This window comes from Brassica napus, chromosome C4 (genome assembly GCF_020379485.1).
Source record: "Brassica napus cultivar Da-Ae chromosome C4, Da-Ae, whole genome shotgun sequence".
Taxonomy (NCBI): Eukaryota; Viridiplantae; Streptophyta; class Magnoliopsida; order Brassicales; family Brassicaceae; genus Brassica; species Brassica napus.
This window is the reverse complement of record NC_063447.1, coordinates 3904422-3929351: the sequence shown is the minus strand read 5'-3', so window position 1 is coordinate 3929351 and position 24930 is coordinate 3904422. Positions and strand designations below refer to the sequence as shown.

General features: G+C 40.2%; 6 protein-coding genes across 7 annotated transcripts; 1 reads left to right on the top strand and 5 right to left on the bottom strand.

The window, feature by feature from the left end:
- Positions 1 to 3432: 3432 nt before the first annotated feature.
- Positions 3433 to 5124, bottom strand: LOC125585042. The gene has a single exon (XM_048753364.1). It carries the CDS (start codon positions 5096 to 5098, stop codon positions 3593 to 3595), a length of 1506 nt encoding a protein of 501 aa, XP_048609321.1. The 5' UTR covers positions 5099 to 5124; the 3' UTR covers positions 3433 to 3592.
- A 2950-nt stretch (positions 5125 to 8074) lies between these two features.
- On the bottom strand, positions 8075 to 10170 carry LOC106390331 (60S ribosomal protein L2, mitochondrial). Of its 2 annotated transcripts, none has more exons than XM_013830773.3 (3): positions 10061 to 10170; positions 9755 to 9906; positions 8075 to 8793 (listed from the first exon to the last, which is right to left on the bottom strand). In XM_013830773.3, the coding sequence occupies exons 2-3, from the start codon at positions 9852 to 9854 to the stop codon at positions 8246 to 8248; spliced, it is 648 nt and encodes a 215-aa protein (XP_013686227.1). In that variant the 5' UTR covers positions 9855 to 9906; positions 10061 to 10170; the 3' UTR covers positions 8075 to 8245. The 2 variants fall into 2 exon arrangements, with proteins under 2 accessions (XP_013686227.1, XP_013686228.1); XM_013830774.3 differs by having other exon boundaries at positions 10004 to 10087.
- A 6917-nt stretch (positions 10171 to 17087) lies between these two features.
- BNAC04G03290D (transcription termination factor MTERF4, chloroplastic) lies at positions 17088 to 18976 on the top strand. The gene has a single exon (XM_013831106.3). The coding sequence runs from the start codon at positions 17254 to 17256 to the stop codon at positions 18748 to 18750; it is 1497 nt and encodes a 498-aa protein (XP_013686560.1). The 5' UTR covers positions 17088 to 17253; the 3' UTR covers positions 18751 to 18976.
- A 226-nt stretch (positions 18977 to 19202) lies between these two features.
- BNAC04G03280D lies at positions 19203 to 20037 on the bottom strand. The gene has a single exon (XM_013835808.3). It carries the CDS (start codon positions 19770 to 19772, stop codon positions 19470 to 19472), a length of 303 nt encoding a protein of 100 aa, XP_013691262.1. The 5' UTR covers positions 19773 to 20037; the 3' UTR covers positions 19203 to 19469.
- A 1243-nt stretch (positions 20038 to 21280) lies between these two features.
- On the bottom strand, positions 21281 to 22844 carry LOC106395560 (late embryogenesis abundant protein At1g64065). Its single transcript, XM_013835978.3, has one exon. The coding sequence runs from the start codon at positions 22025 to 22027 to the stop codon at positions 21431 to 21433; it is 597 nt and encodes a 198-aa protein (XP_013691432.1). The 5' UTR covers positions 22028 to 22844; the 3' UTR covers positions 21281 to 21430.
- Positions 22845 to 22968: 124 nt separating this feature from the next.
- Positions 22969 to 24899, bottom strand: LOC106396053. Its single transcript, XM_022702192.2, has one exon. It carries the CDS (start codon positions 24689 to 24691, stop codon positions 23177 to 23179), a length of 1515 nt encoding a protein of 504 aa, XP_022557913.1. The 5' UTR covers positions 24692 to 24899; the 3' UTR covers positions 22969 to 23176.
- Positions 24900 to 24930: the final 31 nt, after the last annotated feature.

The window sequence follows — 24930 nt, the reverse complement described above, 5'->3', positions numbered from 1 at the left end:
ACATTCCACCAATTTATTGTCTTCTGTTGATAGAGTAAAATGTTTCTGCTTTTCCAAATTCTCCAGAGGATACTTATCGGAAGATCCTTTAAGTGTGGCAGTCGGGTGGAGATGTTGCAAGAAAGGCATACATCAACTTTGTCTTCCAGTGTTGTTTGTGTACTTAGTATCGTAAGATTTGAAATTCCGGAGGCTCTCCAGATTCTTTGTGCATAAGGGCAGTTGAAGAAGAGGTGAGTCTCTGTTTCTGTTGCGTTACAACATCGTTTGCACTGATCATCTGAAGTAATATGACGTCTTTTTAAGTTGCTACCCACAGCGAGTGATCTTGATAGTAAACTCCATAGGAAATGATTCAACTTTGGGGGTGTGTTGCATTTCCAAACCTTCTGCTTTATAACCGGATCACCCCATATCGGTTGAGCTTGTTCTCTATTCGGTAAGTGCGTACTTAACCAATAACCAGACTTAACAGTGTAGATCCCATCATCTGTGTCTTGTTCTCTATTCGGTAAGTGCGTACTTAACCAATAACCAGACTTAACAGTGTAGATCCCATCATCTGTGTAATGCCAACCTAGTAAATCAACTTCAGCTTTCGAGCTTATCTTGAGTGCAAGGATTTTTTCCACGTCTTCCTCTATCACTTTGTTTCGAAGCTTTTCAACTTTCCATCCTTGTCCATCTTCTCGGATGTAAACGCTCACAGTTTCCCCAATGATTGCTTGTTCTCTTGCTCTCGGTGGTCTTGGTGTATGATCTGACAGCCACGGATCGTCCCACATGCCGACAGTTGTTCCATTACCAATAACATATTTCATCCCTTTGCGCAGTAAATCTCGTCCATGTAATAAAGATTTCCATGCATAAGAAGCCTTTTTCTTCAAAGTCGCCGTGAGTATGCTTTCATCCGGAAAGTAGCGTGACTTCAATATGCGTGCCATAAGGCTATTAGGATGTTGTAGAATACGCCAAACTTGTTTTCCAAGCAAGGCTTGATTGAAACCTTCAAGATCCCGAAATCCTAATCCTCCTTCTTTCTTTGGAACACTTACTCTCTTCCAACTATACCAATGCATTCCTTTCTTGTCTCCTGATCCCCACCAGAAGTTGGCTAAGATAGCATTTATCTCATTGCAAATCTCTTTCGGTAATCTAAATATATTCATCGTGAATATGGGCATAGCCAAAGCCACTGCTTTCAAAAGTATCTCTTTACCGCCATGAGAAAGAAATTTTTTCTTCCATCCCTGTGTAACAGCTTTCACCTTTTCGATTATGTATTTAAACATTTCGCCTTTCTTCTTGTTAAACTGTTCTGGTAATCCTAAATATTTCCCATTGCCTCCTTCATTGTGTATTCCAAGAAGATTCCGCATTCTTGTTTTAACACTTGCTGCAACTTTACTTCCAAATGTTATAGATGACTTCCTCAAATTCACTGCTTGACCCGACACTTGCTCATAGAGATTCAGAATTTGTTTCAGCCGACGTCCAGCTTTTGGGTTTGCCAAGGAGAAGAAGAGAGAGTCATCGGCAAAAAGCAAATGGTTAACTGCTGGAGATTGTAAAGCCACTTTCACCCCAGTTAAAGATCGATCACTCATTGCTTGATGCATTAAGTGAGATAATACTTCCGCACAGAGTATAAAGAGGTATGGAGAAAGAGGATCACCCTGTCGGCTCCCTCTCTTAGGAATTATATGACCTTCTGGAACTCCATTTATCAATACTGAGAACCGGACTGATGATACACATAACATTATCCATCTGATCCATTTACTGTCAAAACTCATTCTTCTCATCGTTTCTTCTAAAAATCTCCATTCCAAACGATCATAAGCCTTTGTGATGTCTGTTTTAACTGCCATATAAGAAGAGGCTTGACGAGTTCTTACTTTCAGACTATGAAACACTTCATGAGCTACAACGATGTTATCTGTGATCATTCTCCCAGGGATGAAAGCTGCTTGATTTTCTGAGATGATACTACTCAGGTGTTTCTTAAGTCGGTTGATCAGGATCTTTGACACTATTTTATAAGTGACATTACACAGCGCTATTGGTCTAAACTCAGACATACCAGTTGGAGGGTAGATTTTGGGGATGAGACAAATGTTGGTGTGGTTCAGCTGCTCATCAAACTCCTCTGTAGTGAAGAACATTTTTATTTCTTTCATAATATCTGATTTTATCTCCTCCCAGTGTTGGTGATAGAAAATTGCTGAAAAACCATCTGGACCTGGAGCTCTGTGTGGTCCAATGTCGAAAACAGCCTGTTGGACTTCATCTTCAGTGATATCGCGAGTAAGATCTTCATTCACAGACGCACTAACTTTCTGTTGAAACCCGTGAAAAACTTGATCAAAGTAGATGCTTACGTCGCCTTGAGAGGAAAATAAAGAGTTGAAGTAATTCTCTGCAACTCTGGCAATATTTTTGTGTCCTCTGTGTACTACTCCCGCCTCATCTTGGATAGATGTGATAGTATTTTTAATCCTTATTGTTCGAGATACAGCATGAAAGTATTTTGTGTTTCTGTCACCCGCTCGTAGCCACATGACTCGGCTTTTCTGCTTCCAAAATATTTCTTCCTCCATGTAAGCTTTATCCAACTCTTCTTTAAGCATAGTAGTTTCCGTCTGAGTAGATGTTGCTGAACAAAGTGCTTTATCCAATCTTCCTCTTAGTACTTTGATTTGTTCTTCTGCATTATTTCTGTTGCTCCGCTTCCATACAGCAATCTGTTGGCGGCATCTGCTGATCCTATTAGTCAACGGTATCTGTAACAGGCTTGTTTGTCCTGTACCTCTCCACCCACGCATGACTGATTCTTTGAATCCATCTTTATCTATCATGCGACTATCGTAACAAAATGTTCTTCTTGGCTGATCTCTGTCTGCTGAAATATATGTGATTAAAGGTCGATGATCTGACTCTCCAAGCTCTAGAAACACTGTCTCAGATGCCGGATATTCTGAAAACCATTTAGTATTAGACATGACTCTGTCTAGACAACATTGTACTAGATCATTTCCTCTTTTCCCTGCCCATGAGAATCTATTACCAACGGTAGGAAGATCTGTAAAATCACAATGTCTCACCATGGCTCTGAAATTACTAAAAGAAGCCTCAGAACGTGCTCTGCCTCCATCCTTTTCATGATTCCCCAATATTTCATTGAAGTCTCCTAGAACCATCCATGCTTCATTCCTTCTAGTGATGGCTAACCGTTCTAATTTTTCCCATGTGTAATGGCGCATAGACTGATTTGGATGACCATACACAAATGAATAATAAAACCAGCTTCCATTACAATGAACTTTACAATCGATCAAATTAGCAGACTGAAACAGAATTTGCAACTGTACATGAGCTTTCCAATAAAGAACTAAACCACCACTTAGACCTATAGGAGGAACTGAAACATAATTAAGACAATCTAACTGAGCACCCACATCCCGAATAACATCATCCTGCTGCTTAGTTTCGGATAGGCATATTATGTCCAGGAGATACTTCCGATTGATCTCCTTTAGGCGTCGAACCGTCGAGTCATTGCCTAGACCTCGACAGTTCCAGCAGGCTGTCCTCATGGTGGAAGAGGTGGTTCTGGGCCCACCGCGCCTCCCAAACCAGAAAAGTTCTCTGACTCTGAATCTTCTTCATTCTCACTTTGAGTGCCATTAATAGGATATAACACCTTCGAGCGTTTGGTGTTCCTTGTGCCGCTTGTCTCTCCTCGTTCTGCATTAGTGAGCCTGGCTGTGTTCCCATTAGCCTCTGACATCCACGCCTTCCTCTTTATCCCAACTTCTCTGTCAGTTTTGATTCCAAAAGGATCAATTGGGTTGTACATCTCCTCAGTGATGGCTTCATCTGTAAACATCGTACGCATGCCTGAACCATTCCACAGTTCATCCTCTTTCTCTTCTTCCTCCATATCGTCTTGTACTGTCTCTTCATTTGCTTCTTGCTCATTGCCTCCATCTTCAGCATCATCGTGATGTTCTTCCTCATCATTAACTTCTTCAATTATTACCCCTTGGTTTGGCACAAGCTCAGGAGCCTCATTATCCTCTCCACTATCATCATCATCATCATCATCATCTTCATCTGCTTGACCCGGGCCGCCATTGTTGATGACACATGCTCCAGAATCGTGAGTGAGCATTCCGCAGAGTTCGCAGAATCCACGGAGCCGTTCATATTGGAATCGGAGGGTAGTGTTGATGCCCAGAACAAATTGATAGTTCCTTTGGAAACGTAGTGGATTGATGATGTTCCAGTTAATTCTGACTCTGACGAAATCCAAACGACTCTCATTCTCTTCATTGTAATCCATTTGGATGTACTGGCCCATTGTACGCGCAATTGAAACGATGACTTCACGGTTCATGTATTGAAACGGGATCCCTCGGATTTGGATCCAGAAAGGAATAAAATCGAGCAAGGCTAAATCCATTAACGGGGTCCAGCATTGTAGTACCAACATTCGATCTGCGAAGGCCCACGGTCCTCTTCTGATGACAGTCTCCATCGCCTCTTCCGAGGGGAAGACAAATTGGAAGCGACGGTGTTCGATAATTCGCCCTCTGGCCAGTCCTTCAAGTCCCCAATTTCTGGGCATGGTGGCAATGATCGCACGAAGATTTTGGCGGCGGGGCATGACTGGTCGGTCGATAAGGATGAAACGGTTTTCTTCTTCGGCTTGGCGGACGATCTCCGGTGGAAGAACAAAAGGGGCATCATTGATGCCTAAATCAATGTCTTGAAAGGCTCGACGTATGTTGTCTGCCATTGAGTGGAAGAGAAAGAATCTCCAACAGAAGGAAAGCAGATTTGCCAGAAAGGAAATAAACAAATGTGGAGTTTTGATTATTCTGTAACCAATATTATATATCCTCTGTTCTGGTAACTGTCTTCGTAACACTTCATCACGATGGTAATTTGATTCCGTCGTGGAGATAACTGACGTCGTGGGTAGAAATCGTTTAGACATCAACCACAAGTCCGAAAAATCATCATCAACCATCTCTACAATGGCGAGAAATTGCAGGAAAAGTAACCGTTGTTGGAATCGCCTTTTGTGTCGCATTGTAATTGTCCTTTTTATACATATCTCTTTTTATAGGTGAACAAAAACAACAGTATGATTATTTTACAGAAGGTTTTGTGGATTCTGTCAGAGCACCTCCATTGGTGAACTCTCCGAATCTCGATTCCCAAAATCCACTTTTGATTATTATAAATTTTTTTTTTCGTTTGATTTTTTTTTTAAATAATTAATAAATCAACCAATCGCAGACCGCCACGTGTCAGTGGGATCCGCGAACAATGTTGATACAGGTTCATCCCAACGAGCTCAAGTGATACAGATTCATAAAAAACAGGTTATTATATTAATTTTTTTTCTTGAAAACTGTGTGAGCCTCTCTTTACATCTTCTGACGGGATGCTCTTTGTATTATATATAATTTTTAAGAAATTAGAAAGCAAGTGTTACCAAAAAAAAAATTAGAAAACAAATAAATGGTGGAAAGGGAAAGGTACAGGAATGGCAAGTGGCAACCCATGCATGATTGCCTTGAACATCGCAAACCCTTCCTCTAGATTGCATGTCTAGTGGTTGTGGACCAGTTGCAACAATATTCAACAAATATAATTACTTTATTATAACTATATTATATAAAAAAATTTATTCATATTATTATAACTATATTATATAATTTGCATAATACATAAGCATTATTATCTCAATAACGAGTTTAAATGATATGCCCACAGCTTTTTTTCTGAGAACTATGATATGCCCACAGTTTCATCACATATTCGAGTATTATTGATCATATTTCTCTACTAGGACTATCCTTTAATAATTTTGATGGCTTTACTTTCGGATTATAGATATACACATATATTTAAAATAGTATATCCCCTATATATTATTTGAAAAGCGTTACAACTTTTTTTTGTAGCCACATATCATCACTAGAATGATTCTTAGAATCATTAGAGAAATATGTTAGTTCATCTAATTATATAATAAACTTTTTATTAAACTAACAATAAATTCATCATTAATGTACTTTATTATTTCCTTAAATAAAATTTACGGAATTGCCTAATGTGGCTAAAGTATATATGAGAATTAATGATTTTGAATAATAAAGATTTGATAAAAAATAGTGTATTTTCTATCATATTTGTTTAATTTTAAACTATTAAATAAATTAAACAACCACAATAACCATATAATAAAAATTTAGATTTTTATGTATATGTTATATTTTGAATTTTTACAAACGGCTATAAATTACTAAAACTGTTAAAAGTCTCACATTCAAATTTTATGATCCATGGTTTAAAATTTTTGTTATGACAAAATACAAATGATTACAAAAATTATATAAGTAAAAAAAGTCTAATTTAATTAATTATTAAGATTAATATATATAACGTTTTAAATTAAACTATAAACCATATAAAATACAATATTTTAGTTTCAAATTTTACTTTGAACATTTTTTTGATAAAAGTTTTGAACGATCATTGACAACTTTTTTTTTTTAAATTATAAATTATAAATTACTAAAACTATTAATCCCACAATGAAAATTTTGTTATCAGTAATTTAAATTTTTTTCTATAAAAGATACAAATGATCAAAAAAACTATATGAGTAGAAATCATCATTTAATAGACATTAATATTAAAAATATACTAAAATATATTATCTATGCCAGTATCATTTAAATTTAATAACATATCCTATCAAATATAAAAAAAATATTTTTTGGAATAATAAAATTGATTTATATGTTTGCACCAATTTAATTATATATTTAATAGTTACTGATTTTTAATTATTTAATATATATTTATTATTTCATAATATGTAAAAATATTTAATACAAAAAATAATTTATATATATAATGTTGATTTTAACCTAGTAGTACTGTATAGCATTAGCGAAAAACATTAATGAACAATTAAATACACAATGATTTCAAAAGGTACATAATGTGGATGAAATTGCACATGACAGTATCACGCGGCTCGTTCCGATCGATTCAATGCATATGATCTCGACCAACTTGCCTTATTAATACTCCTCGTACAACTCTTCAATCTCTTTCTTCTACGTTTTACATTTTCAGTTTTCCTTTTCTTTGATATACATTACCTTTCTCTTCATCACCTAACGGTCCTAACCCATATATAACCATTATATTCAACCATATGCATTATTAATTAATCTCGGAACTATTGATAAATTAATCCTTACACTGTCATTCATAGACAAAGCTAAGTATTTATGTTCTTTCGGGGTAAAGGTAAGAATATATGGAGGACAGGTACTTTAATTTTGTGATGAAGTCTGGGCAAAGATATGACCAGACTGAAAAGGGAATTAAAAGAACGGTGATAAGAAAATAAATTAAAATTCATGCATCTCATTCATAATGAAGGTATTGGATTCATTGCATGTGTGGACATATCTATATACCAAAACCTGAAAAGCTAAAGAATACTCAGTATAAAACTAAATAAAAGGAATAACATATATAAAGAGTAAAAATAAAATGATTGAATAAGTGTGGTGGAGTAGGACCCAATATGGCAAGCATGGTTGGTGGCTGCTCTGTTGTTTTGATACAATCTTCAAACTCTGTGTGCTCCCTTAACAAAAAATCTAATACCATTCTTGGTTTTTTCCCAAACCCTGCTTTAAACTTTTTAAATAGTTTGGTTGCTGACGATAAAAAAAAAAAAATTTGGTTGCTTAGACCAATGAAAATGTCAAATTGTCTTTCTTCAATTTTGTTTAATAGAAAAAGGCATCTTGATTTTTGACAACATTGTCTGGTTCAAAGTACAAATACATGTCATTAAAAAAAGTCAATTTTCTGAAGTTGGGAATATTTGAAAGTAATAAGTCAAAAAAGACAATTGTTTTGAATGTTTTTCATATCGTGAGGATTGATTCAGTGTATTGTCCCAACCTTTTGACTCTCATTTAATTTACTTTGTGTTTCAACTTTTCATCTCTTTCCTCATCCAACCTGCTACTAGTCTACTACTACTCACTTAATATTGCAAAAACGCGTTTTAACAAAACGTTTCTGACGCTCAAAACGTTTGATTTCAAGTTTCAAGAAGAAAAAAACACGTAACAATATTCATAACCAACTCTCAAAAAGATGCATTTGAAGAAAACGTCAACTTCTTGTGTTCGTAACATCACATCTTGGCTTCTCTAGCAGCCAATCTCTTCTTCTTCTTCTTGACACTAGCAGACTTGTAACCACCTTTGCACGGCTTCCCCCAGGGGCTAACCGACGTCCTCCCTCTGCTTCCACTACTTTTGCTCTTCCCTTCACCACCACCGTGAGGATGATCACACGGATTCATAGCCACTCCTCTCACTTTGGGTCTTATCCCCAGCCACCTGCTCTGTCCTGCTTTATACAGCTTCTTAACTCCGTGAGACGGGTTCGAGACTGTACCGATGGTGGCGCGGCACCTGGCGTTGATCCACCTGGTGTCACCTGAAGGAAGCTTTATCAAGCACTTCCCTGAAGCAGGCTCCTTGAGGATCTTGGCGTTTGTTCCTGCGGCTCGGACTAGCTTGGCGCCTTGGCCAGGGTTTATCTCGATGTTGTTGATGATTGTTCCTATGCGCATCATTCCTAGTGGCATGGAGCTTCCTATCATTGAGTTGATGTCCATGTGGAGCATCTTTTCTTCCATCTCTGCCACCAGCGTTTTGTTCTGCACATCACCAAAACCTGACAAAAAAAAAAGACGGTGGATTTTGAAAGAAAAGATAGATGGATATGCTGGGATTAGCATATACCAACCAAGTATGAAGATGTACATACTGAGAATAACTCAATCCTAGATTCATCATTTTGAATACAACCATAAAGTAATGTTCTTTGAGGCACTAACACCAGAGACATGACAAGAACGTAGCAGCAGATAGAGGAAATGAAAATAGCACCAGTCCAGAGCTGGAGAGATCTAATGATCAAGTGCTTGCTTCCAACACAAGATTATGTGAACATGAAGTAATAGAGTACCATAAAACAAGTCCTACAAAGTAATTATATGCATTGGTTAGATGCATTTGATTCATCATATTGGATATAGTATATACAACCATAAAGAGATCTTCTCTGAGGCACTAAGTCAAGAGTGAGGAGAAGAATGTAGCACCAGATTAAGGATATGCAAAATAGCAACAGAGTTGGAGAGATCCAACTTCCAAGTGTAGTACTTGAAGATATGCAATGATTATGAATTTTTCTGTCAACACAAAACTATCTCAACATGAAACAGTTTACTAAACTGTGGAAAAAATAAATATGAAGAAGAGATGAGAAGTCAAGCAAGCTAATCCTAATCCGTTTATTTATCTCATAGAGAGAAAGCAAAGGCTTTTAACCTATACAAAACCCACAAAAGCTCTTAATCACCTAAAAAGCAGTTTGAATGAAAACAAACTGCAAGAGGGAAACAATAATACTAATGCAAACCCAGCTCAAGATACACCATCCTACAACCTATGTATCACCTCATTCAAAAAACTATTGAAAAACCTGATTCCATACTAGTAAATAATTTCAACTGTTGAAGCAGAAAGTTATAAAAACTTCAAAATTTCAGGACATAATCATGTTCTTGACACAAGCATTAAGAATTATCTGCGGAAACTAAGTAATCAAGAGCATCGGTTATAACTAATACCTGTGGAAAAGCTACGAAATGCTGGACGAACAAGGCTGTTGAATAGAGAAGAAGAAGAAGCAGAAGCTCGAGCTCTGCATAGCGCCACAAGGGCCGACATGGGAGTGACTGCGCGAGAGAAAGTAAGTTTTTTTTTCACTCTTATCTCCAACCTATCAAACAAACAAACAAACAAACAACATTAGCAGCCTTAAAAGTAACAAAACCATCAAAAACGATATTTGATTGATTCCAAGTTTAAAACTTTACGATTACTACGAGCCGCGCATTACTCTATACAACTTATAGAGATCAAACAAGACGAACCTGATAGATGCGGAAACGATGAAGCTTAGAGAACGCGGCGAGGAAATGGAGAGCTAAAAGTAAAAGGATTCGGCATTCAACCACCCGGTCAAACCGGTTTAAACCACCCGGTCAAACCGTTACCAAGAAAACGATCTCAGGGGTGAAAGGTTTTAACTTTTCCCCACGAGTTAAAATAGCAGACGGTAACAATTAAATCTCTCTCTCTCTAGGTATTAAATCCTAAACCCGAAAACCGACCAGAAAAACTCAATCCGTACCCGGTCCGAAATGTAAATAATATCCGAAAACAGATCTTTTTTTTTTGGGCAAACACACACACATTCATTCATCATAAAGAGTTTACACCCCATCAGAGGGGGTTGAGTTCAGCAATGACAAGGCTGACTTTGCAACAGAATCAGCCAGCCCATTACTTAAACGAGGAACAAACGAAAAGGAGACTACATCAAAAGAAGAACTAAAGTGATAGATGTCGAACAAAGCTGGCAATGATCCTCTTTCCTTCAGCAATTTCACCAAGGTAAGAGAGTCTGACAGTATCATCAGGGATTTGATGTTCAACGAGGCGGCATACATAACCGCCGAACGGATGGCGAGGGCCTCAGCCATTAACGCCGACGAAACAAGTCTGCGGGAATCGCATATCGGGTCTATCTTCTTTCGCGGGTACCAACCAGAGAAGACTCCTCCCACACCACAGTTCTTTGTACGCGCATCCCCATGCGCCATCAACGTTACAGATTACAGTGGTTGGCAGTGCAGTAGGGGTTCTGATCGTATTGGATCGAGAAGAAAGTGCAACTGGTTCATTAGGCGGGATAGCAGTATGATCTTGAGCTTGTTGCCATTCATTAGCGTCTGCAATAGACTTCTGAATGATTTCCATAGCGGAAAATGTCCTGTTCTCGAAACAGAGCTTGTTCCTGGCCTTCCACAGGTTCCATAGGATCCACGGCCACAGAGGTACATACAGTCCGACCGGGGGAAGAACCTTTAGCATCATCCCATTTGAGATTAGGGAAACCATGGAGGGTAGCAGGTTAGAAGGTCGTGACACAAGTGGGGCTAAGTCCCAAACTTGGGCTGCAAGGTGACAGTGTAAGAAAACATGGAGATCATCTTCAGCCGCATTACACGTCTTGCAGTTGAAAGCGGGAACTCCTCTAGACGTCAAGTTTGAGCTAACTGGGATAGATTTTTTCACCACCTTCCATAAAAAGTCCTTGATCTTTGGGGATGTTTTAACATTCCAAATATGCTTGAGCCAATCAAAGGTAGTCGGGGAGGCTTCATCAAAAGATAATTTTAATCCAAATCCATACCCCGTCTTTGTGGTATATTCACCAGATTTGTCTAGCAGCCACGCAATGCAGTCTTGGGAAGGCGCAGAACTTGTAACAATGCTGAGGATGTGTTCTTCATACTGAGGTAAGTACTGCTGAATTTTATCTCTGTCCCAAGTATTTGAAATAGGGCAAAGCAGGTCGCTGACTAACAGAGAAGCGTCCATTTTGTTTGGCGGCCCTATAGGGATCGTTGGGGATGAGCATGAAAGCCAAGGGTCCGTCCATACTCGGATGTTGTCTCCACTGCCCACTATCCACCCAAGACCTTTGCGCAGGATCTCTCTTCTAGCTAAGATCCCGCGCCATCCATGTGACATACTCGCCGGCGGTTTGCTGTCAAGGAAGGAGGAGTATCGAGAGTACTTACCCAAAAGTACTTGGGCTACTAGGGAGTCCGGTTACTTGATCAGTCGCCAGCCTATCTTGGCGAGAAGGGCGTCATTGAAGGTCTCTATATCTCGGAAACCCAGCCCGCCTGCGAACTTAGGTTGAGTGAGAGTGTTCCAAGCTACCCAGCACATTTTCCGCTTTTCCGGATTTGCATCCCACCAGAATCTCGTGAGAAGGGATTGAATTTGTTTGCATAGGGACACACGTAGTTTGAAGCAAGACATAGTGTATGCCGGTATAGACATAAGAACTGCTTTCAGAAGTACCTGTTTACCTGCACCAGAAAGGAAGCGGGTTGTCCAGCTGAGTGTCTTTTGCTTGATCCGATCCAGGATGAACGCAAAAATATCCCGCTTCTTCCTCCCAAAGTTCTCGGGAAGACCGAGATACTTTCCGATACCACCTTCAGCTTCAATTTGGAGGGTAGTTTTCACCCGTGTCTTGGCTTCTATGGGAGTTCTCGCCGAAAAAGAGATAGACAACTTAGCAAAATTAATGCATTGTCCTGACAGTTCCTCATAATCTCGAAGTATCTTTAGTAGAGCGGCCACGCTGGATGAACTGGAGCGACAGAAGAACATAGTATCGTCGGCAAACAGCAAATGATTTACCGACGGACAGCCACGTGCCACTTGAATGCCGGGAAGTGATCCATCTATCTGGGCTTTCTCACACAAAGAGGAGAGTACCTCAGTGCACAGTATAAATAGATAGGGCGAGAGCGGATCTCCTTGCCGTATACCACGGGATGGAGTGACAGAACCCATTGGAGAGCCATTGACGAGGAATGAATACGAGACAGATTCAACGCAGCTCATGATCCAAGAGACCCAGGTCGGATCAAAACCCAACTGGGATAAGACAGCTTGGAGAAAGCCCCACTCGATCCTGTCATACGCCTTGCTCATATCTGTTTTCACCGCCATAGAGCAATACTTTTTAGCCTCGGACGTTCGAAGATAGTGGAGGGTTTCGTGGGTAATCAGCACATTATCCCCTATTGCCCTCCCTGCAACGAAAGCTGATTGGGATTTAGAGATCAGGCCTGGGAGAAGGGGTTTCAGCCTGCGCGTCAAGATCTTCGCAATAATCTTGTAATGGGTGTTACACAAAGCTATGGGCCGATATTCTGAAACTTTCCTGGCTCCCGTAATTTTCGGAATTAACCGAACATGTGTCTCGTTTTGTTGGGGTTGGACTTCACCCGTGAGGAAGAACTGTCTGATATCGCTGCACACATCAGGCCCAATGATGTGCCAGTATGCGTGATAGAACTTTGCAGAGAAACCATCCGGTCCCGGAGCCTTTCCACCGTTAATAGAGAGGGCTGCTGACTTTATCTCTGAATCACTCGGTATACTAATCAGTTGTTGGTTCATATCAGGAGTAACCTTCCTTGGGAGGATGCTAGTTAACTTGCTGAAGTCCGAGTTACCATTTGAAGTGAAGATGTTGTTGAAGTAACTGGCTATAACCGCGCAAATTTGATCCTCCTGGTACACCTCGTTATCGTTTTCATCCTCTAAGAACGAGAGAATGTTAATTAATCTTCGTTGGCGGGTTGCAGCATGGAAAAACCCGGTATTTCTATCTCCACTCTTGAGCCACTGGATTCTGCTACGTTGTTGCGAAAAGAGTTCCTCCTCTTTATATGCTGTGAGAAGAGAGTTGGTAATTGATTTGATATCCTCATTGTTGGGGGAGCTAGCCGATAAAGCTACTTCTAAAGCATCCTGATATTGACGTATAAGCACGTTATTCTTCTGGTTTTGGTCCTTGGCCCATTGGATGATCTTCCGACGACAGGCATTAAGTTTCGAGATAACTGAGTCAAGAGGGTAGTGATGCCATGCTTCCTGAACGACCGTCTCTACTTCTTGGTTCTCTGTGAGGGTTCGATTGAATCGAAACATCCCACGTTTTCTGCCTCCAGTCTTGTTAAAATAAGTTATAAGTGGCCGATGATCAGATCCTTCAAACCGTAAGTAACAACATCTTCCCATTGGGAACGTTTCATTCCAAGCACAATTTACCATAGTTCGGTCAAGTCTTGACCTTACAAAATGAGTACATCTAGTTCCCCGCCAAGACAAGTGATTACCCGAGTGTTTTAAATCCCATAGCCCATGTTCAGATACAAACGACCGTAAGGCTACAAAAGATCCTTCCCACCGAAGTGGCCCTCATGTTTTCTCTGCATTGTTGAGGATGTCTTTGATATCGCCGGTAATTAGCCAAGAGGAGTCTCTTCCCTGACCAACCTCCACGAGTTTAGACCAGAAGGAGCTTCGGTTCGCCATTGCAGGTGCACCGTAGATAAAAGAGATGAAGGTAGTAACTCCCTTGTGTGTGACTTGTGTGTCAATAAGGTTAGGGGAAGTCTCAAGTATGCTGAGATCGACTCCATCTTTCCAAAATAGGGACAAACCACCAGAAAGTCCAATTGGCGGGACTGAGGAGTAATGCGGAAACTGTAGAGATTGCAATTTACTCTGCACATAATCATCATCGTGTTTTGTTTCCATGAGAAACATGATATCCGGAGAAATATCTTTGCAGATCTCCTTCACTCGCCGAACTGTCAGGGGGTTTCCCAGCCCCTGGCAGTTCCAGCTTATGAGAGCTAAGGAAGAGGAGGATGAGGGTGAAAATCCTGCCCCTCTGTTCGTCTCCTCTGCTGTGACCTCGTAGTAGTAGTACTCCTAGGTATGACACCTGAGCGGACCTTATTACAAGGCAAAGTGTAGTCCTTATCCAAGCATAACTTCCTGCGGGGGGGGGGGGGGTTTGAAGATTTAGAGGCAGCGGTTTTCCTGAGCTTCAACGCTTGCATAGGACTTCTAGCAACACGCTTCTTTGTAGGTGTTCCGGCCACTCTGCGTTTCCCCGCCGCCTTACTCATTGCCAGAGCTTCCTCCGACGTCCCCTAGAGCATGATAGGTGTTTCGCTGAGTGGCGACCTTTCTTGCTGACGTGTCTTGTGAGATATGGTGGCCAGCTCTCGAGGAGGAATTTAAAAGAGGGGGGTGTGTCTGAGGTCAGGCTCTGCGATCCTTTCCAGGGCTGAGCGACGTTCCCTGGAGGTAGACAGGGTTCTTTCAGAGCTAGGTTCATTTGGAAGGTCCATCCGTTCTCGTATAGGACGCGATGGGGGAGTGTGAGAGGATTGGGAGTCATTTGCCTTTGAGGTATAGCCCACCGAAAGATCCCGAATAGGATGAGGCTCTCTGGAGCTGACAATTTTACCGCTCGATAGCTCCCTACTATGATCCATTCTCTGAGGATGCGACATGTCTCTACGAGTGGAGAGAGGATCCATACGGTCCTGTTGGGCAGAGGAAGGTCCCTCTCTTCTCTGGGTACGAGATGAGGTATCATGTGCAAACACAATCTCATTTGCACGTCGACCTCTATCTTCATAATTGTGTGCCTGGTTTGACCGCGAAGCAGGTTGGTAGCGAGTGTAACCTCTTCTATCATCATGTCTTTTCTTCTCTATCTCGATACGATGTAAAGCAATTCGCTGTGTAATCCCTAACTTCCTGTTCTTCGGAGGGAGTTGGTGGCGTGGCCTGTGTGGGCAGTCCACTTCCTCATGGAGGAGGGAAAAGCATGTGAAGCAGTGTTTCTCGAGTTTCAGGTATTCAAACTCCACCGTAATTACCTCATCAGAAGGTAGGCGGACCTCCAGGTTCATAGTGAGTGGGTTGAGTCCATTCATATCAACCCTTACTCTCGCCTCTTCCGTATTTTTCCCTGAGACTGAACCAATTTCTTTACCAATGATATCTAATGTTTGGTCATCCCAGAAGTGGAGTGGTAAATCGTGTACTCTTAACCAGAAGGAGATGCTCGATGGAAAGGATTCCTGAACAACTGGTTCCCATCGTTGGATTAGTAACATCCATTTCTTGTAGTGGTAGGGTCCTTTGCTGAGGACAGACACTAGATCAGCTTCAGATTCAAAGCGGAGTTGGAATTTCTCCGGGCCTAGGTCTCTGCCACTCACTCTGCCTTCAAGATTCCAAACCTGTGGCAAGAAGTCCACTACTGCTCGTGGTCTTTGAAGGAGTGGGTTAGTAACTCTACCAATAATGGTGAGTTTGTTTGCAGCTATTAGCGAGTCGTTGTTATTTGCCGGTATCCTCACCGGAGAGCGTTTTGGCGCCAAAGAGGCCGAAGGAATCCACTTTTCCTTCTCGTGTCTAGCATATCTTCGAGACATGATTCCTGGAAGAGGGGGGGAGAGTGCTGGATGTATAGACTTAGTAGTACATGGGCTACTATCTTATCCAGCCTACACCTATATTGAGCCGGTTCAAAAGGATGAACTTGACGATTATGATCAACCGGAAGGAGCCACTAGTTGTAGAGGGGAGAGAGCTTCCGGGAAGAGGTTATACCAACCTAAATCTTCAGAGTGAACTACGAACTAAGCCGTCTCCAACTCGCAGACCGACCATGAGGGTACAAGGACCAACTTGGCTGACCCACCGACGGCTGTCGGGGGCTGAACCCGGCGAGGAAAGCTCCGGGGGTGGGAGTTTTTGTCGGACCGCAGGGTAAATTTGTGCTTCAGACAAAAGCAGAAGGAATTCGAAAAAAGTGCAGGTTTCCAACGAGGTGCAGAGCGGAACAGGGCTCAAACCGGGGAAAAAACTGCTGGGTAATAGGGAACAAGAGGGAAAGTCAGCGGTTACAATCTGATCTCGAAAAGAGTGCCTGGGAGAGAACTTTTCTAGTGCAGGGGATCTTCTTGATTAAATTTATATCCGAAAACAGATCTGAATGTCCAAATTAATATACAATATAAATATTTGAATTATGTACTTCAAATATTCAATTTCTGGATATGATATCTAACAATAAATATTTAACATTTAAATAAATACCTTCAATACTTCATTATATACAAAGAAGTATAAATTTTTTATGTTTTACTTTTAAATTTTAGATTTTACTTTCGATATATCTGAACTGATCCGATATAAACCGAATCCGAACGATATATGGTTATTTCAGATATATCCAAATCGATTTGAAACTGAAATGTTATATCCGAATCCGTACTTGTAAAATTTACTAGAATTGGACCTATAGAAGTGTTACAAAACAGAACCGAAATCCGAAAAACATAATTCGAACCCCCTCCCCCCCCCCTTAGGTAGAATAAGACATTTCATCTTCTCAGCAAAGTCGTAACCTTTCTTCTTAACCACGAGGGAAGAAGCCAACTGATTTACGATAACCGGTTCAAACCCCCCGGTTAAACCGTAACTCAGAAAAAATCGGCCTCCACCACTTTCTCTCCGTCTCTACAGTTAGGGCTTCTCTCTCCTCTAATCGCAAAACCCTCTCAGGCGAGAAAAAGACACCATTTTTCTCTTCACCCATCTCATTTCTTCACCATAGTCGTAACCTTCTCCAACACCAATCTTCTGGGTCTCCTCCAAAATGAGCCATCTCCTCCCCAGAAACAAAAAGCTCCTATCTTTCGTCACAAGACACTACCCAATCCTCAAAACCCTAATCCAAAACCCATCTCCAACCCTCCTCACCTCCCACCACTACGCAACCCAATCCTCCAAGTTCCCGGAGTACGAAATGCCCACCGTCACCTGGGGAGTCATCCAAGGCAAAAAGGAGAAGCTCGTCAACCGCGTCAAAATCTGCGACCACCTCAAAACCCTCGGCGTAATCACCGACGAGCTCGAAACCATCGAGCTCCCTTCCACCATCGAAGTCATCTCCGAGCGCCTCGAGTTCCTCCAGAAGCTCGGGTTAACCATAGACGACGTGAACGAGTATCCTCTCATGCTGGGATGCAGCGTGCGGAAGAATCTCATCCCTGTTCTCGCGTACTTGGAGAAGATCGGAATCTCGAGATCGAAGTTGGGGGAGTTCGTTAAGAACTACCCTCAGGTCCTCCACGCTAGCGTTGTCGTCGAGCTCGCTCCTGTCGTTAAGTTTCTTAGAGGGCTTGACGTTGAGAAACAGGACTTGGGTTATGTTTTAATGAAGTACCCTGAGCTCTTGGGTTTTAAGTTAGAAGGGACTATGAGTACTTCGGTTGCTTACTTGGTGAGTATCGGTGTGAGTCCTAGAGACATTGGTCCTATGGTGACTCAGTATCCTTATCTACTAGGGATGAGAGTTGGTACCATGATTAAGCCTCTTGTGGATTATCTAATCTCCATCGGTTTGCCGAAGAAGATTGTTGCTAGGATGCTTGAGAAGCGTGCTTATGTCATTGGGTATAGCCTCGAGGAGACTGTTAAGCCGAACGTGGAGTGTTTGATTAGTTTCGGTGTCAGGAGAGAGATGATCCCTTTGGTTATAGCGCAGTACCCTCAGATTCTTGGTTTACCGGTTAAGGCCAAGATGTCTACGCAGCAGTACTTTTTCAGCTTGAAGCTCAAGGTTGATCCCGAAGGTTTCGCTCGCGTTGTTGAGAAGATGCCGCAGGTTGTTAGCTTGAAACAGAACGTGATAATGAAGCCTGTTGAGTTTCTGTTGGGGAGGGCGTTTAGGGTCGAGGACGTTGCGAGGATGGTTGTGAGGTGTCCTCAGATTCTTTGTTCGAGGGTTGAGCTTATGAAGAATGCTTATTACTTTTATAAGACGGAGATGGGGAGGCCGATGAAGGAGCTGGTGGAGTATCCTGAGTATTTTACTTATGGTCTGGAGTCGAGGATTAAGCCTAGGTACCAGAAGCTGCAGGGGAAAGGGATTAGGAGTTCGTTGAACTGGTTTTTGAATTGCAGTGACCAGAGGTTTGAGGAACGGTTGGAAGGGAACTTTATTGATGCGGATAGTGAAGGTCCGGTTTTCGACATGGGTGGGAAGTTGGATATGCCTGGTGGGGGTGGTGGTGAGGTTGTGTCTGATGAAGATGATGATGATGAGAGTGATGATGATGAAGTTCTCTACAGACGCACTCTCACTTTGTAGTGTTATTGTTACTACTACTCTTGTTTCTCGGACTAGAGTCTTTGGAAACGCATTGTCTTCTTTGTTCTCTCTGTTTAATTGATCGTTTAAGTTGTTTCTCATGAGGTCTCTTACGAAAGACTTTACACCTAATCACTTTTTTAATTACGTTTTGTAGATTTATTACATGATTTGTGTTGTATCTTGTGGAAAATGAACAAGTATAAATGTATTACAGATTACAGTCCTTATACCACGCCCTACGATCAGATGCAATGTTCTAAAAATGGATTTAGACATCCGTATAGTAGAGAAATCAATACTTAAACGAAATGATTTTTCTAAAATGATTTTTTAGAAACTCGGAATTTTTTAGAAACTCAGTATAAACATTCAAAAATCAGTATAGGCATATGTCTAATCAATATTTTTTATAAAACGCCTAGTGATGATATCTTGAACATAAAGTCACAGATTCGGTCAACAAAAACCTTTGGAACTATAGTTATTTTTATTTGACCCCTACAAGTTTTGGTTTTCTTGTTTAAGACCCAGCATTTATACATTTCCACAACAACCACCCCATGTTGTACCGTAAAGTTTACGATATCAGAAGATCTTCACAAGACAACGAATATGTACATGATCAATATCACACATCTTTGTAATACAAAGTTATAAACAAACCAACACGCTGAAAAAGGTTTGAGTTTCCTGTTTTCTTGAAATGATAAATTATATTATTGACCTGAGATGCAAGAAAACAACCGATGGCTCTTGTATCTCACGAGTTGACCTTCACGTGGCGGTGAACAACTCCTCTCCCTAGCTCCACCGCTGCTTCTTTTTGTTTCCCGGCTTGATAACGATGAGAAGTCTCCCATGGACCAGCGACGGCGATGGTGACCTTCTACGCTCGTTTCAGTATCGGAAACGAAGTTGTAAGAGTCACGAGTTGTGGTGGAGGAGGAGAGACACTCGTAACGACGGCGAGTTAGGTTCTTCTTCACGGCCCTGAACGCCATTGGTATCAAGCCATCCATTGAAACCAACTTTTAATCTTTTATTTTCTTTCTTGTGGTTCTTTAAGATATGAAGAAGAGGTCTTGTTGTTTATTGAAAGGGTATTGACTATTGATTATTATGGGTTTGGTGCTTAGTTACCTTCCACTTTCTTCTTTTGTATATTTCTTTATTTGAGTTTTGTTTCTCCTTTTTGATTCTCTGTCAATTTGTTATAGTTTGGTCTTCTTATATTATTTTTTGGAGTTCCACAGCTACACAAACATTATTAGGAAAATGATTATTTAGTTTTTCTGATGACTTTGTATGGTATCTTATGTTTATGATTCAAAACATTGATAATTTTATACGCCGAAAAAATTATGTGAAAGACAAATATTTATTACGTTCATGTTTTGATACCCGAGTTATGGTCGAGTATATGTAATTTTTTTTTTTTGTATACTATTCGTGTAAACATTTCAGAAGTTTTAGCATCTATCACAACTTTGTATATTTGTCATTATTTGAGATTAAGATGTTGTGGATTAGCATTGGTTGAATGACATAACACAAATATTTATTTTGTCAACGAGTAACAGTTGATTAAGAACAAACTTGTAAATCATGATTGTTTACTGCCTATGGATAAAATTAAGAAAAAAGGGGTTTGTGAAATGTGATTAAGACCTAACAAAAGTCCAACCCGTAACTTCTTTTTATTGATTCAGTTGTTGGAAACGTTATCGTCTATCTCATCTTTGACTCGGTGTTTGTGTATAGCCTAAAATCTTTTAAGAAAAATATTATAAGATTTTTGTGTTTGTTTGTATAGTTTAGGTTTATATATTTTGCTGAGAAGACGGATTCAAGATAACCTTACTCTAGTGTATAAGAGAATGTATTTCAATAAGTAAACTTGCTTTTATATAATAGGGAAACACGTTAATAAATATACACGAGACGAATCTTTGTGATTTTACTAGTTGGATAAACCAAACTTGTTTAAAAACTGTCTTGATCATGACATGTCACGACATCAAGAAGTCCACGAGCTGGAGCTGCATCCGATTCTACAAGAAATGAAATTAAAGTTGGCCCTCTAACGAGCATATGTTCACCAAGTTGCAAGTCACAACATCAAAAATTAATAACGCGCGGTTGCGTCCTCTGAGAACTATAAGAGTGACAACGACAAAGTTGGTGATGGTTCTTACGCTAAACAACACAAAAACTGTATTAAATTAATCAAATGCAACATTTTTTATTTGATTATGGGAATTAAAAAGGAACACTTACCATTCAATTAGAAACATTCTATTTTTGTTGTAAATTTTAAAACTTAAGAACAATAAATTTTGCTGGTAAAAACATTCCAAATTTCACTTGAATCATTTTATATTCAAATTTTAACCGTGAAATTGTAGAAATGAAAAATGTAAATTTTAGTGACAAAATATTGATTGTAAATCAATTTGATTACTTCTTTAAATAACAAGCTAGAGACTAGAGTCTAGACAATAACCATTTAACATTCTAATACTATCAATTTCATCACAGAATAAAATTAATGTATACACTTAGCAACATCTTATACAAGGTTTTAAGCAAGAAAACAGACAAAACATCTTAATACAAGTTAACAAAAGAAGTAAAAATGTGAAAAGGAAAAACTGGAAAAACTAAACTAAGAGAGTTTTCATTTGCACCACAAACGTGGAACCACTTCATCTATAAGATTAAGATACATCAAACACTTCAAATTCACACTTCTCTTGTTCAAAACCTCCAAGTGTACTTCACCTCTAAGTTTAACTCCAACCCTGAGGATGATCAACCCTCTCTTTATATCATTCTTGAACCAAACAGATGGTGCATGATCCTCTCTATAACTCACTCGTGTCCCAACCTCTGTTCTTATGGCACTATATGCACCCACTCGCTGTCCATCAATCTTAATCTCACCAACAACACGACCGTTGTACATGATATCTCCTTTACTAGTTGGAAACTCAAAGAAGCCGAAGTTCGGATTCTCAATTCTGATCTCCATAGCTAGTGTTGCGCTGAAATAAGGCGAGGATGATGATGATGTATCATTGTACCTGAGGCTTTTTACAGCCACAGATGTCAAGCTTGCTTCAAGTGGCTTGGCTATGACAAAGAGACCGATGGTGATGAAGAGGCTGAGCAGAATGCAAAGCCCTAGAAGGGTATAGATGATGATGTTACCGGTGGTATCACTCTCTTTTGCACGAGCTACATGAGCATCTTTGCTCTTGGCATAGCCCGACATTCTTTCTTGAGATGGTTCAGTTATGAGATGATGAAAAGAATGGGAAGACTGTATATATATATATATATATATATATATATATATACCGTTAAGAGAAACTAGATGACATCAATGAACAAAACCAAGTCCAAAAATGTTTTTAATGTGTGGAAAATGGAAAGAATCAATAGGTTCTTGATCAGCATGACATTGGAAGATGATGTGTGGGTTTCCTAAACAAGTAACAGATGCTTAAAAGAACCTTTTTAGCTTTGTTTCACCTTGAAGACTTAATTTTTTTTTTTTTTGTTTACACTAGGCATGCGGTTTCGGTTTATTCGGTTATTTTGGTTCGGTATTAACGGTTTTGGTTTATTCGGTTTGACCATAATCCCACCAAAGAGGCTAGTTTTGGTTTTTAATTTTGTTTTTGACAATATTAGAATTCAGTATACTTTCCGTAAAAATAGATATTTTTGATTATTTCGGTTAACTTTGGTTACTTCGGTTCAGTTATTCTAGTTATTTTTATTTTTATTTTAAAAAAACGAACCGACCCGACCAAACTGAACTCAAAACCGAAACTAAATCTAAAACCGGAAATTTCGGTTTGGTTGGGCTGGTTCGAATAAAATCTGCAGGTCTAGTTTACACGGCCTGGTGCCAAGGAAATGTATCAAAGAAAGCTTTGCAAGTACCAAACTTTTATAGAAGAAACCAAAAGATAAAGAATGTAGCAATGTGAACATTCAATCCTACCTCTATTGTATCTTGAGAACTGAGCAATCGAACATTCTGTGATTTACCGAAAGACTAAAGAATCTAAATATTCTCAAAAAGCATGGCCTTTTTAAAAACCTGGAGCAAAGGAAAGGTATCTGGTAAAGCAGGTATCTAACTTTCAACTCAAAGATGCTGAAACAACTATGTACTTTTATTGAAGAACCATAAACTAGTGTGAATCCATCAATGAAAAACATGTTTTATTGGTTTAACAAAAAAAAGTACTATAAAGGACTTCAAATATTCTGATGCGCTCAGAATAAGAATTGATGTTTCATAAGTGGAAATGGTGAAGAAAACAATAGAGAAACACAACAACAGGACCTGCTAACGTGAACATATACTTACAAGGAAAAGAGATGCTTGAAACTAATCAGTCTAGGAAGTTTAACTTTTGTTGTAACATGCCATCCAATTTGAATCCTCAGAACATATCAGACCACCACCACCATCAGTGCTTATTGACTCTGCAGCAGAGCATGGAAGCAGTTCTCTTCCTTTTCCTGCAGGAGCATCATCACCTTCAACTAAACCTCTCTGAAACTGTGAAAGATCAATGGAATGAGAAGATGTGGCCAAAGACTCGAAGTTGAAACTTGAGCAGCTCGGTTCCTGTGGTGACAATCTGACTGACTGAAGAGTCGTTGTCAGTGATTCCAACTCTGAGCCAACCTCAAGTTTGATTTCACCTTGGGAAGACGAGAGTCTGAAGTAACTGTCAAAGCTTGAGTTGGACTCTGGTGTTTGAATCACATTCTCGCTCCCCAGTGTATCAGTAGACAAGGGAGACCGTTTGTCTCCTCCCAAATGTTCAGAAGGAGATGAAAGCTGCATAAATCTCCTGAACCGAGAAAGCTCATTCGGAGAAAGAGAAGAACTAGTCCTTCTCATAGGTGAAAGACTTCTTCCTCCACCACTAATGTTGCATAAATCAGATAGTGGCGAAGGAGTCTCATGGCCAACACACTCAACAACTTGCTGAAGCTCCTCATACTTTTCCTTCTCATCTTCTTTCTCCTCATCACAAGGAGATAAAAGCCACTGCACTGACGCAGGCATCATAGAGATATCATCATCACAACTTCCACCAACACCAAAACTCCCTTCATCAAATTCATCAGAATCGTTCAGTATCTTTCCCTTACCAACCTCGAAACCGTTCTCACACACAGTGAGTATCCCTTTAGGTTTGCACTTCCTCTTGTCACTAACACCTGAGAGTAAATGCCCAGCAGCATAACATGCTTGTGATTGAGCTGATGCTGATAAACCCATAGACGTTGTTCCGCAGTGCATCTCTGGAGATACCGATGCTTGAACCGGTGGTGTCTTCTCTTGATTACTGCTATTACTGTTACTTACTCTACCAGCATTGCTTCTAGAAACCAAATCTGATCCTGTTCCTAGTTTAGACACAGGAGTAACAACCTTTACAACACTGTCATCTACTCTAACTGTAGAAACAGAAGACTGCTTCTTCAAAACCGAACCTTTAATCTTACCACCAGCGACTCTCTTTCCAAAAGTGGGGTTTGTTCTACATCTCTGAGACTTCTCAGTAACAGTAGACTTCAGCTTAGTCTCCTCCAGAGACTTTGGTTTCTTTCTAATTAAAGGTTTACTCAAAACTGGAGCAGACTTGGGGGTTTTAGCTACTACTGGCTTCACAGGTCTAACACCACCACTATGAGGATTCACTCCCACCGAAGAAGAAGACGATGAGAAAGAATGAGAGAGTAAGAACCTGTGACTAGTTGACCCGGAGCCACTGCCATTGCTACAACTACTGCTTCCGGAGCTTCTTGTACTCAATCCTCTCAACGGGTTCGCCGGAAGTCTCTCCCTTTTTAGCTTCTTCTCCGGCGGCTGCGGCTGAGAGAACTTCTTCGTTTCCCGGTTCATTTCATTCGACCAAACAACCTTAAAAATCTCTTCTTTCTTCACGGTTGTGTCTCAGTCTTTCCGATCTGGTTTCTCATTCAAAAACAGAGAAGGAGGCGTAGAAATGAATAAAGATCGAAACTTTGCTTTTGTCCTTTTCCTAATTACCGATATTACCCTCAGCTTACTACAGCGCCAGTAAGGGTAAACCGGTCAGTTCATTAAAAGAACAATACTTTCGCCATTTAACGGCTAATCGC

Excerpts from the sequence above, each read along its gene's own strand:
- LOC125585042 (XM_048753364.1), bottom strand. The coding sequence starts at position 5,098 with ATGCGACACAAAAGGCGATTCCAACAACGGTTACTTTTCCTGCAATTT.
- LOC106390331 (XM_013830773.3), bottom strand. The coding sequence starts at position 9,854 with ATGTCGGCCCTTGTGGCGCTATGCAGAGCTCGAGCTTCTGCTTCTTCT. Across the intron at positions 8,794-9,754 it reads ATTTCGTAGCTTTTCCACAG|GTTTTGGTGATGTGCAGAAC; the intron begins GTATTAGTTATA and ends TTTTTTTGTCAG.
- BNAC04G03290D (XM_013831106.3), top strand. The coding sequence starts at position 17,254 with ATGAGCCATCTCCTCCCCAGAAACAAAAAGCTCCTATCTTTCGTCACA.
- BNAC04G03280D (XM_013835808.3), bottom strand. The coding sequence starts at position 19,772 with ATGGATGGCTTGATACCAATGGCGTTCAGGGCCGTGAAGAAGAACCTA.
- LOC106395560 (XM_013835978.3), bottom strand. The coding sequence starts at position 22,027 with ATGTCGGGCTATGCCAAGAGCAAAGATGCTCATGTAGCTCGTGCAAAA.
- LOC106396053 (XM_022702192.2), bottom strand. The coding sequence starts at position 24,691 with ATGAACCGGGAAACGAAGAAGTTCTCTCAGCCGCAGCCGCCGGAGAAG.